General features: G+C 53.0%; 1 protein-coding gene across 1 annotated transcript in view; it reads left to right on the forward strand.

The window, feature by feature from the left end:
• MPHOSPH10 (M-phase phosphoprotein 10) overlaps positions 1-11,375 on the forward strand; it is a 12,855-nt gene that overhangs the window by 760 nt on the left and 720 nt on the right. Inside the window, exons 2-10 of the mRNA XM_006167237.3 lie at positions 1,066-1,735; positions 2,821-2,972; positions 3,508-3,679; positions 5,904-6,045; positions 6,780-6,847; positions 7,655-7,792; positions 9,359-9,469; positions 10,056-10,163; positions 10,985-11,215. Coding sequence (XP_006167299.1) covers positions 1,066-1,735; positions 2,821-2,972; positions 3,508-3,679; positions 5,904-6,045; positions 6,780-6,847; positions 7,655-7,792; positions 9,359-9,469; positions 10,056-10,163; positions 10,985-11,215 — 1,792 coding nt within the window. The remainder of the gene's footprint in view (positions 1-1,065; positions 1,736-2,820; positions 2,973-3,507; positions 3,680-5,903; positions 6,046-6,779; positions 6,848-7,654; positions 7,793-9,358; positions 9,470-10,055; positions 10,164-10,984; positions 11,216-11,375) is intronic.

The raw sequence follows: 11,375 nt of genomic DNA on the forward strand, positions 1-11,375 counted from the left end.
CCCGCCGCCCTGCCTCCTGCGATCGGCTGCGCACCTGCGGGGCCTGCGGGATGGAGCGCGCGGCGCGAGGGTGCCGGGCCGCGGTCTCCGGCGGTCAGCGTTACCTGTGCGTCCCGGCCCTCCGCAGCCGGCGCTGCCTCAGTAAACGCCCTCTTTCCACCGGCTCCCCGGTGTCGCGTTGTTCTGCAGGTCAGGCGGTTCTGTCTGCTGTCTGTAGGTCTCATCTCAACTGCCGCTCCCGCAGAGGTCTTCCCTGAGCTAGTTCTTTAGCCGCAGCAAGTGCTGACCCTTGACTCACAATACAGTGGTACAGACGAGCATCCCTGATCTAAAATCCAAAATGCTCCCAAATCCGAACTTTCGGAGCATTGACGGGATGCCACAAGTGGAAAATTCCTTACCTGACCTCATGTGATGCAGTGAAAAAGTACAATGCAAAAATGCTGTATTACATTGCCTTCAGGATGTGTGTGTATGAAGCGTAAGTGACTTTCAAGTTTAGGCTTGGGTCCAGTTATGCTTTATGTGTACCACACACAAACCCAAGTAATTTTATATAACATTTTGCATTAAAATGTTTTGACTGCAACGTATCACGGGGTCAGGTGTGGAGTCTCCACTTGTAGTATCACATTGGAGCTCAAAGAGTTCTACAGCATTCGGATTTCAGATTGTCAGGATAGGGCTACTAAACCTTTATTCCAAACCCCTCCCCGCCAAATTGAAATTCCAAACACTTTTAGTTCCAAGCTTTTGGATAAGGAGTACTCAGCCTGTGTGTACGATAGCAGAATTGCAAATTTAAGCCAATTCACTGTATATTTCTAGGCAAATAGATGTAATTTTTTTCCTGTTTATACAGCAGATTCGTGGGTACTTAGATCACAGTGTTTCTTCATCGAGGTGGCGTGATGGGGGCCAGAATCCATTTTCGAAATGAACACTCAATTTTGACTTTGCACGAGAGTTGGGCTTTATTAATTTATTTATGGGTTTATTTTAATTCACAATGCTGTGAAATTATTACCTATAATTCTCAATATCATTTAACCTTCTTCCCCTCAGGATTCAAGATAGATTGGCATCAAAATTCACTTCTTTAACGAAAGTACTTTATGATTTTAATAAGACACTCGAGAATGGCAGGCTCCACGGGAGTCCTTTACAGAAACTCGTGATAGACCATTTTGATGATGAGCAGATTTGGCAACAGCTGGAACTGCAAAATGAACCAGCTTTACAGTTCTTCCAGAGCGCAGTGGGGGAAGCGGCCGAGGACAGCGACATCAGTCTCCTCCCTGCGAGTGAGGAAGTGGGGTGTGAGGATGGCGGCTCCGAGGTGGGGGCCAGTGACCAGGAGCACATGGAACAAGATTCAGAGGAGGAGGAAGTGTCAGATGAGGGCACAGAGTATCCAAAAGGGGGTGAGAGCGCACAGAACACAGGCAGATGTGATCGGAGGAAAAGTCCGGTTTTCAGCGACGAGGACTCTGACCTTGACTTTGACATCAGCAAGTTGGAACAGCAGCGTGAGGTGCAGGCCCCAGGACCTGGGAGACCGGGAGAGAAGTCCATCGTAGATGATAAGTTCTTCAAACTGTCCGAAATGGAGGCCTTTTTAGAAAGTGTAGAAAAAGAAGGAGAATGGAAAGAGGAGGAAGAGGAAGATGTTGATTTTTTTGACGATGTTGATTCTGATGAAGATGAAGAACTGTTGGGAAGTCAAAAACTTAAGGTACAGGGCCAGGTGGGGACACCATGGTAACGCCGTGGGAGAGCCAGGCTGCCTGCAAACAGGAGGCCATGGGTTTGGTTCTCTCGTGACCTGTCCAGGGTGGAAACATGTGCCTGTGGTCGTGGCGTGCTGCGAAGGCTGGGGGCAGCGGTGCGAAACCCTGTTGAGGGTGATTGTCTCTCTCCCCCTTTCCTGGCCCTTCCTCTCTCTGTGTCTCGCATGAGATTCGTATGTACTTTCTGAAAAATCTTTAAAGTAGGGCCAGCTGGAGGCAAGGTAGTAAGACTGGCTGGCTCTCACATGGGCAACCGTGTAGTTCAAGTCCTGAACCCGGCAGCTTGATGAACATGCTGGGGATATGTGCATGCGTGTGCAAAATCCCGAGAGAGGATGGAATAGAAGGGATTGTGGCGTGGCCATCCCCCTAGCGGGTGCTTAACCCCCTCCCCGTCTAGCTTTGTCTCTGGTGAGAACATATGCCTTAGGGCAGGTTAATATGAAAAAAAAAATCTTTAAAGTTTCGAAAGAGAGAGGAGAGTGTTCTGTTTCTCGGAGATTTAAAGCACCTTGAAATTGCCAGGGCACAAGTGAAATACTTAGATCAATTGGAAAAATTAGATCTAAGCCATCATTCTTTATCAGAAGATTTCTCTTGTTATGTCGCTTTAGAAACAAGATGATGCATGTTGGGGTAGTCGGTACCTCCTCTCAGATGTTTTCCACCAAGCTCTAAGAACACCTCTGAGAGTGGGCACTGGCACAGGCCAGGCCTGGGGGGGGCGACAGGTCAGAAGAATCGGAGGAGTGGGGTCTTGTGCCCCAGCCTCTCAGTGGACAGTGAGCCTATACGCCTCTTAGATGACCATGTCCCGGTTCTTGGGGTCTATGGTAGTGTTAATTACTTGCTGACTTACCCTAATAACTATTTCTGGCTTTTAATTAAGAAAGCAATTAAAAAGTTATGATAAATAAAATTAAATAATTCTTAGAAAAAAACCATGCATGGACAGTGCACATTCACACATGTGTGTTGTAAGGTATTTTTCTGTCCTTAATTAAAGGTTTTAAAAATCCTTTTATTTTAGTCAGGTAAAAGTTCCAGAAACCTGAAATACAAAGATTTCTTTGACCCAGTTGAAAGCGATGAAGACCCAACAAGTGTGCATGATGGTGAGCTCGGTTCCGATCAAGACGAGGAGACGGTGGAGGCCACGGCTGCAGAAGGGGCTTCTGACACGTGCGTGTTTGGCTCATCCTTTGTGCTGGGGGCTGGAGTGCCTGACTGTGCGTGTGTGTGTGTGCATGTGCATGTGCGTGTGTTCATGGTGGTCACACAGCAGCGTCTTCAGGAGTTAGTAACCCAAGACTGTGTTGTAGGTTCTCTAACATCAGGTGTCAAGGTAGCCAGAAGATGGTCTTTGAATTCAGAAGAAGGTTGGAGATCGTTTAATGAAGATATATGTTACGACAATGACAAACTTTTTTACAAAGCGTTTCGAAGTAGTTTCTGTGCCGGTAGTTCCCTCTGATGTTATTTCTGTGAGATAAGGTTTATGCTATCGATGGATGAGTAACTTCCTGCTGTGGGCCCTTTCAGTTCTGTTTTTTACAGAGAGCCTTTCACCTAAGGTGTTTCTTAGTAACTGAAAGGCTATGCAAGACTGTCTGAATATTTGGCTGCATTGAGTACAAAAGAGCTTTTATTGCTAGGAAATTTGCCTTAGTTTTCCTGGTGGAAAGTACTATATTTTCTTTACATTTTTATATTATAGGGGTGAAGACAGTGACTTCGAAGGGAGTGAAGACAGTGGACCACATAAAGAAAATTCGAAAAGAGTGACTTTTGCTTTACCAGATGATGAAGAAATTGAAGACACAAATGTTTTAGATGTAAAAACCAGTTTTGACGAAGTTAAATCCTCTTTTGAAAAAAGACAGGAAAAGGTAACTGTTAGGAATTTAGGGAGTTTTGTAAATGAGTGTGGAGCTGACAGGCTGTAACTGCATACTGATGCCCAGACAGACCAAGCTCTCGTTGCCACTCTGTGGAGCACACTGCTCGGTGCTCATGGGGACAGCCCAGGTGCAGCAGGCAGTGGCTGCCCTTCCCAGCCCTTGGCTTTCGGTGCGGGGCCGTGTGCGAAGCCCTGGTTTCTTTTCTCTGTCCCGGGACTCTCTTCTCTGCCAAGGAGCCCGAGTTTTAGTTAACGCCAGCTCAGACGCATCTTCCGAGGGCGATGACATTGTTTCCCTGTGACGTGATTTACACAGGTGAGATGTCTTAATAGAATCTGGCTCCAATCATTTTCTGTCATTTATCCACCCTAAAATTATCACATAATTAGAAATAAGAATAGACAGATTAAAAAGACACTAAGAATAGCCAAATAATTATTATTTTTTTTTAGGGAGAGATTTTAGCTATGGGGCTCATGTGCTTCTCAGAGAAACAGAGAGACAGAAAATGAGAAATCAGCCCCCCTGGGGGATGGCCACACCACAGTCCATTCTCTTGTGATCCTGAGCATGCACACACGTTCCCAGCGTGAGTTTTAAGCTGCCAGCTCTGGTACTTGAACCATTGGAGTTACGACATGTAGGAGTCCCACAACATAACCACTGTGCCATCTGCTAGTCCCCAAATAATTTTTTGTAAATGGGCCAGCTCTGTGGCATGGTGGTGAAGGCAGCCACATCCCACGTGAATGACTGTGCAGTTTAAATCTCAGCCCTGATGGCTTGGAAAACAGGACACATGTATGTGCCTAAAATCTCAATAGGACGGAGAGACGGAGGCAAAAGGGTTGTGGTCAACCATGTCCCATTGGGGGGTAGTTTCTCCTTATCCCTTATCTCTGTCTCTGTCAAGTACACATACCCTCTGGGAAACTTTTAAAAACAGGAATTTGAATCGAATCTGATACTCTAATTGTCCATGAAGATTAAGTCTGGAAAAAAATGTACCGTGAAATAGTAAATTTGTCACAAGTGAGTATCCATCTGCCTCAGTTTCACTGCAGAGGTGTCACACCTTCCAGAAGGAGGTAACGTCGTGCTGCTCGGTCAGTCCCACATAGAGAGTAAAGTAGAACTTGCCGATGTTTCTCTGTGAAGCTATTAAATGTGAGAACTACGCCTGACAGAGGCAGCGTTTAGCTACAAGTGTGCAGGTGGAGTCTCATTTGTGAACAGTGATGCAAAAGCCCATGATAGGGACCCGTAAGTGGCATGGTGGTGAAGGTGATGGGTCCCCATGATCCACCCTGTGGTTCTACTCCCTCACCTGGCACATGCCAGGTGCACATGTGTGCATGCCCAGAATCCCGAGAGGTGACTAAAGAAGGGACCAGAGGACATAAATGTCATTGAACGAATTGTAAGGAAGAGAAAATAACGTGTAATAGTTACTCAAACCCGTGTGTGAGTGGACCTGCCTGCCCAGGTCAGACCTGGGTCGGCCAAGTGTCAGGTGTGTTGCAAACATGGCACAGGAGCTGGAAGTCACTGGTGTCATGGAAGGTGACAAGGGCAGAGTTGTACTCAGCAGGACCCACTTTAAAGTGCCACTGCTTTGGGACCAGCAGGTGGCATAATGGCTACATCACTGGACTCTCAGAGTCAACTGCAGTTCCAGTCCTGGGCCTGACTTAAAAGTCACACCGAGCACAAGTGCGTGCATGCCCCAAATCCAAAGAGGAAGAGGGATTGCAGCGTGGCCGTCCCTGGGCGGTGACTTCTCACTTTCTCTCTCTCTCTCTCTTTCTGTTGAGCCCACCTACCCTATAACAAAAATCTCTCTCCAAAAAAAGAATAAATAAATCGGGGACCAGCAGTTAGCATAGTGGCTATGGCGCTGGACTCCCATGTAGTCGACTATGGTTCGATTCCTGGACCCGGTGGCTTAAACTCACGCTCGCCCACGTGCGTGCGTGCCCAAGATCCCAAGAGGTGAATGGAGGAGAAGGGATTGTGGCGTGGCCATCCCCCCTGGGGGATGATTTCTTGCTTTCTGTCTTTGTCTTTCTGGAAAAAAAAACTGAGGAGACACCACCCCCAAAGATAAAACCTCCCAAAAAAAAAAAAAAAAAAATCAACTGAAGTGCCACTGCTTTTGCAAAAGTATGGGGCTGATTATGTTTCCTGATTATGTAACTCTGTCTCTTTTTAGATGAATGAAAAAATCGCATCCTTAGAGAAAGAATTGTTGGAAAAAAAGCCTTGGCAGCTGCAGGGGGAAGTGACAGCCCAGAAACGTCCGGAAAACAGCCTCCTGGAAGAGACCCTGCACTTCGACCACGCCGTGCGGATGGGTGCGGCACTGCTTCCTGGGCTGCAGCGGTCTCCACTCGTGTGGTTTCGCTAGGGTCCCATTTCACACATTTAGGGCAGTGTTTCTCTTTCTCTGACTTTCGTTTTAAAAACTCGCAGACGTACAGAGAAGTCAGAGAGCTGCACAGAGCCCTCAGCCGTAGTCCCCGGCGGTCCCAGCTGCAGGAGCGCTCTCCCGGCACAGGACTCGGTGCGCCCTGGTGTGCCTTAAGCAGTTTGCAGTCAGCCCCAGGCTTTTAGGTGTCTGCTCAGAACCAGGGCGTTCTCCTGCGGAGTTGGTGCCCTCCCTGGCCCAGACAGCGTTGCAGCGTCGGTGCTGCTTGGTGGCGTGGTGGCGTGGTCTGGGTGGGTGCCCTCCTGGCGGCGTCTCTGTCTTCTGTCGCTGGCCACGGGCTAGTTCATGAGCGCTGTTTGTTTCTGAGAATGGGGAAGCGGGCGTGCTGGGCGCACGGGCTGGCAGTGTGAGAGCTGACTGGTTCTTGACCTCAAGGGGGCACCAGATGTGTGGCTACAGCTGGGAGCCGCCCCTCGCCCCTGTTCAGGAGCGCCTATCTTCCTCCCTCCTGAGAGTGAGAGCCCCACCCGAGCCTCAGACAGCCCAGGTGCCGGGTGTGCTGGGCCAGAGCCCCGTGAGTCCAGCCCTGTAGACCTTTGCATTCTGCTGTGCCGCCTTCCTGCCCCAGGGCGGCTGCTGAGCCTGTGCTGTCCCCTGTAGCTCCTGTGGTCACGGAGGAGACCACCCTCCAGCTGGAAGACATCATCAAGCAGAGGATCAGAGACCAGGTCAGTAGGAGCTGGCTACCTCGGCACAGGTGTCACGGAAGGTTCTGGAAGACAGTGAGTGTTAGGGTGAGGTGTAGCGTCCCACTTCTGCTGAGTACCATTCTTCACTTGAGAGCCCACATCCGGACTGGGGCACCTTCACCTTCATCACTGAATTGGGACAGGTGGCCTCATGCAGGAGGAGGGCTGCCCAGAGCCATCCATCGCCAGCGTCCTCCTGCGACTTGCCCCTCTGGGGTACAAATGCCCCAGCGGGATGGCGCTGGTGTCTGGTTCTGTGGTTATACCTGGAACCCTTGGTCCGGGCACAGGCTCTAATGTGACAAATCAGGATGGTATATTTTCAGCTGTTGAAACCTTGGAGTTTGTCTTTAAGACCCAGTGTGATTCTGTGAACCTAGAGTAAACTTGGGTATCTGTGAGGCCAACAGTGCGAGGGGCTGCCTGGCCCAGCCTGAGCTCTGCTTTTACCCTGCTGCGGAAGGGCTTGGGAGGTAGGCACCACACGCAGTGTCCTGGAGTTTGAGTAACACACGGTGAACTTGAGGCTTGACTCTCAAAGAAATTGTGATGGGGATCTGGAATTGAAGCTGGTGACCAGGAGCAAAACTGGAAGGACGGCTAAGTCATGCCCTCCTTGCTCTTTGCGGAGCCACTTCCTGTAACTTGAACGTGCCGGGGGTGGGACTGACTGTTGTGTGAGTGTGCTTACTCTGGAGTAATGGATGTGCCACCGGAAGGGCCGTGAGCAGACGTGGAAAGCAGTCACAGGTCTTGTTAGCGCTGCTCCCACCCGTTGTGTTTCAGGCTTGGGATGACGTAGCGCGTAAGGAGAAGCCTAAAGAGGATGTGTTTGAGTATAAGAAGCGTCTGACGCTAGACCACGAGAAGAGTCAGCTGAGCCTGGCTGCAATCTACGAGCAGGAGTACATAAAACTCAGCCAGGTATGGAGGCCTCCACCGCGGGCCGGCGCAGGGAGCTGGCTCACAGCCGCCCCCTGGCCGTGAGAGGCCAGGGCATGGGCCTCACGGTTCAGTATTGACCCCTCGGTACTTTTCCACGCAGTTCTTACCTCTCCAGGCGGGTGATTATTACAGTGCTGCAGCTTAAAACCTGTTTCTTTATGTTTTTTTTTTTTAAGTTGTTGGTATATTTTATATGATTATAAATTAATTCTGAGTTTTAGATCTGTGCTGCCTTTTTTTTTTAATTAAAAAAAAAAATTTTTTTAAAGAGTGTGCGCTCGCCAGAGAGACAGAGACAAAGGGATGGAAAGCAAGAAATCACCCCCTGGGGGAATGGTCATGCCCTAATACTGTCTCCTCCCTGCCCCTCTTGGGATTTCAGGCACACACACACACACGCCTGGTGTGAGTTTTAAGCCACCAGGTCCAGGGCTCAAACAGTGGCCATCCATGTGGGAATTCAGCGATGCAATCGCTTCGCCACATGCTGGTCCCAAGGTGGCGTTTTTATGTTGCAGAAGCCTGTTAAAGATTCCTACTGGATTTTTGAGTCGGTGCCACTCCAGCGACCAGAGCAGGCAGGGTCCTGATGGCCCTGTGAGGGCTCTGCACGGCCGTCCCTCCTGGTGACCCGCCACCCTTGGTGGTAGGTTGGAGGAAGGAGCGCACCCTTAGTGGGTGTTGAGCAGATGGTCTCTGCCTCCGTGCGGGATGGTGTGAGCAGAACATGTGCAGACCGGGAGAGGTAGAGGCGGACAGGACACGCCCCACACATGTGAACCCCAGAGGCCAGCCGCCAGTCAGTTCCAGCTGGAGTGCTGGTGTCCCGTTAGCAGGCTCAGCCAGACCCACTCGGGGTAGGGAGCATCCGGGAGTAGAACCCATGGCGCGGTGGGACTAGGCAGCCACGCCGAGCCTGTGCTCAGGGCCCTGGTGGGCTGCCGGCCGGAGAGGCCACAGAGCAAACACCAGTCCCCTGATCCGAGCCCAGGATGGGATGGAAGGACAGGCTGGGGATTTTGTGGGCGAGTAACTCCCTCACTCAGTAGCTGCCGGCACAGCTCTGTCTGGGCCCACCCCTCACATGAGGCCCACGGCCTTCGCTCTCCAGCCCCAACGAACCCCGTCCATGCCCTCTCCCAAGGTGTCCAGTGAACAGAACCACAGTCCGCGGGGCCACTGAGACTGCGGCGTGTGGCCACCCTGCTGCATCTGTGGCTGAGGAACGCTCCAGGTGTGGGGCCGCGGTCTCCACAGTGCCCCAGCCCCCCACTCCTACCTGCACTGCACATGTCCTTCTTGTCCATGGTGACACCCAGCTGGCCATAGTGTGGCTGGTTTCCTTCCAGCAGGGAGTAGGTGGGCAGTCCTGAGGGCCGTGGCTCCGTGTCCCCGGCCGGAGCACACTGCGCGTTCTCAACACTGCTGTTCTGCTTGTGGAGACGCGGATGCGGCCAGGAGCTGGGGTTGCCCCGGTTTCGGGAGCTTCGTCCTATGGCGTGTGCTCTGTGGCCTAGTTTGATATTGTCGAGCTTAATTTTTAAGCAAAAAACGGAGGAGGAAGAAAATCCAGAGCATGTGGAAATCCAGAAGATGATGGAGTCCCTGTTCCTGAAGTTGGACGCACTCTCCAACTTCCACTTCACCCCCAAGCCGGTGAGTGGGTGGCCGGGTGGGGGCTCGGGGCATTGCCCGCTCCAGGAACCCTTGTGCGCTCCCTGGCCACTCAGAACAGGATGAAGGCTGCAGTGGCTCCCTGCTGATCCCAGGGCTCCCTTTGCCTGTCCTCGCAGTCTCTACTGCAGCCTCACCATGGGGGTGGGCGTGGGTGTGCAGGCACGCTGCTGCGTAACTGACACACCGAAGACCTGCCGTAAGCGAGTCTGACCCTTAATCTGTGACGCGTCGAGGCGGTGTTCCTGTCCCCAGTCGTCAGTGGGACTGACGGGGAGTGCAGGTGGGGAGTCAGCACTAGTTTGGGCTTGCACTCTCGGGGCACCTGGGCCCTCAGCCAAGCACTCCCTGTCTCGCCCTGGGCTCAGCCCTGCCGCCACCTCTTAGCTGTCTCCTCGGTGCTCTGGCCTTGGGACTCGAGAAGACCTGGCCCCGACCTAGGCAGAGCGCCGGAGTGGTGCCGTCGGCATCGTCCCACCTCCCCGGCCGCTTAGGGCATGCTGGGAGTTCTAGGACTAGGGGTGTGTCTTGTCTAAGGACCCCTGTGAGTGCTCTGTCTCCCCTCCAGCCTGTCCCCGACATCAAGGTGGTATCCAACCTGCCCGCCATCACCATGGAGGAGGTGGCCCCCGTGAGCGTCAGTGACGCGCATCTCCTGGCCCCGGAGGAGATCAAGGTGAGCCTGTCCACCCCACCAGTACTGCGCACGAGGCAGCGGGAGGTGAGGCCAGCTGTCCACTCGCTCCCCGCGACCTGCGAATTTGCAGGGTCGATTGTGATGTGTCTCAGCCCTCTCTGAGTCTAGGCACGCTCGTGACACCGCTGCGTTCAGGCCCTCCAAGGGAGTTCAGGTCTGAGGGGTGGGGCACCCACACGCTGGTCCAGTACTGGGCCTGCTCCTGCCTGAGCTCGGTGACGGGACGGCACGTGTGCTAGCTGCACGCTGTAGAGCAGCCCCAGCTCTGCAGCTGGCTCTTCAGGGCGGAGTCCGCTCTGTCCAGAACAGCGCCCTGGGCATGAGAAGTCGGTCATCCCAGTGTGGTACCCCACCTGGTCACGCTGCAGCGTGTGCTCTGCCGGTCTCCCAGTCCCCACCCAGTCTTCCCTGCTGGCTGACGGATGCCCCTCCTCCCTGCTCCGCCTTCCCTCCCCTCCCTGGGTCTCTAGTCCCACCCTCAGCCCAGTGGCCGTCATTCCCAGCTGAGATCTGTGGCCACTGTGGGCCTGTGCTGGGGTCTGGCGCCATGCAGTGCTGGCTTCCTTGGTGACTCAGCCCAGCTCTCTGCACAGCCTTTGTGCTACTGGGATCCAGCCCGTCCCGGGAAGGCGTGCTCTGCCCAGTCAGGTCCGTTCTATGCTCAGAACGCGGGGCTGTGCTGCACACACCACACCCAGCCATGGATGTACAGCCCACCGGCTCTCACAGACCTGGTGCCCCCACGGCCTGAGTGATGTCAGTCTACACTGGAGAGTGTGTTAGTGGCTGTCTGTTCATAGGAAAAAAACAAAGCTGGAGATGTGAAGACGGCTGCTGAGAGGACGGTCACAGACAAGAAACGGGAGCGCAGGAAAAAGAAGTACGAAAAGCGGTTGAAAACAAAGGAGAAGGAGAAGCGGAGAAAACTACTTGAAAAGAGCCACCCAGATGAGGCCCGAAAATACAGCAGAGCCGAGGCTTCGGAGAAGTTAAGACAGCTGACCCGGACGGGCACGGCGTCCTTGCTGAAGGTAGGGCGGGTGAGGGCTGCCAGCCTGGGTGTGGGACGAGTGGGGGCAGCAGCAGCCTGGACTGCTTGGGGGTCGGTGTGGGTGCCACGCTCACGTGGTGCCCACGCCCCCCAGCCACCGGTGGCCCTTGCCCTGCTGCCAGCAGCAGTGCCCGACCCTG

Source organism: Tupaia chinensis, unplaced genomic scaffold, assembly GCF_000334495.1.
Source record: "Tupaia chinensis unplaced genomic scaffold, TupChi_1.0 Scaffold144682_1, whole genome shotgun sequence".
Classification (NCBI taxonomy): Eukaryota; Metazoa; Chordata; class Mammalia; order Scandentia; family Tupaiidae; genus Tupaia; species Tupaia belangeri.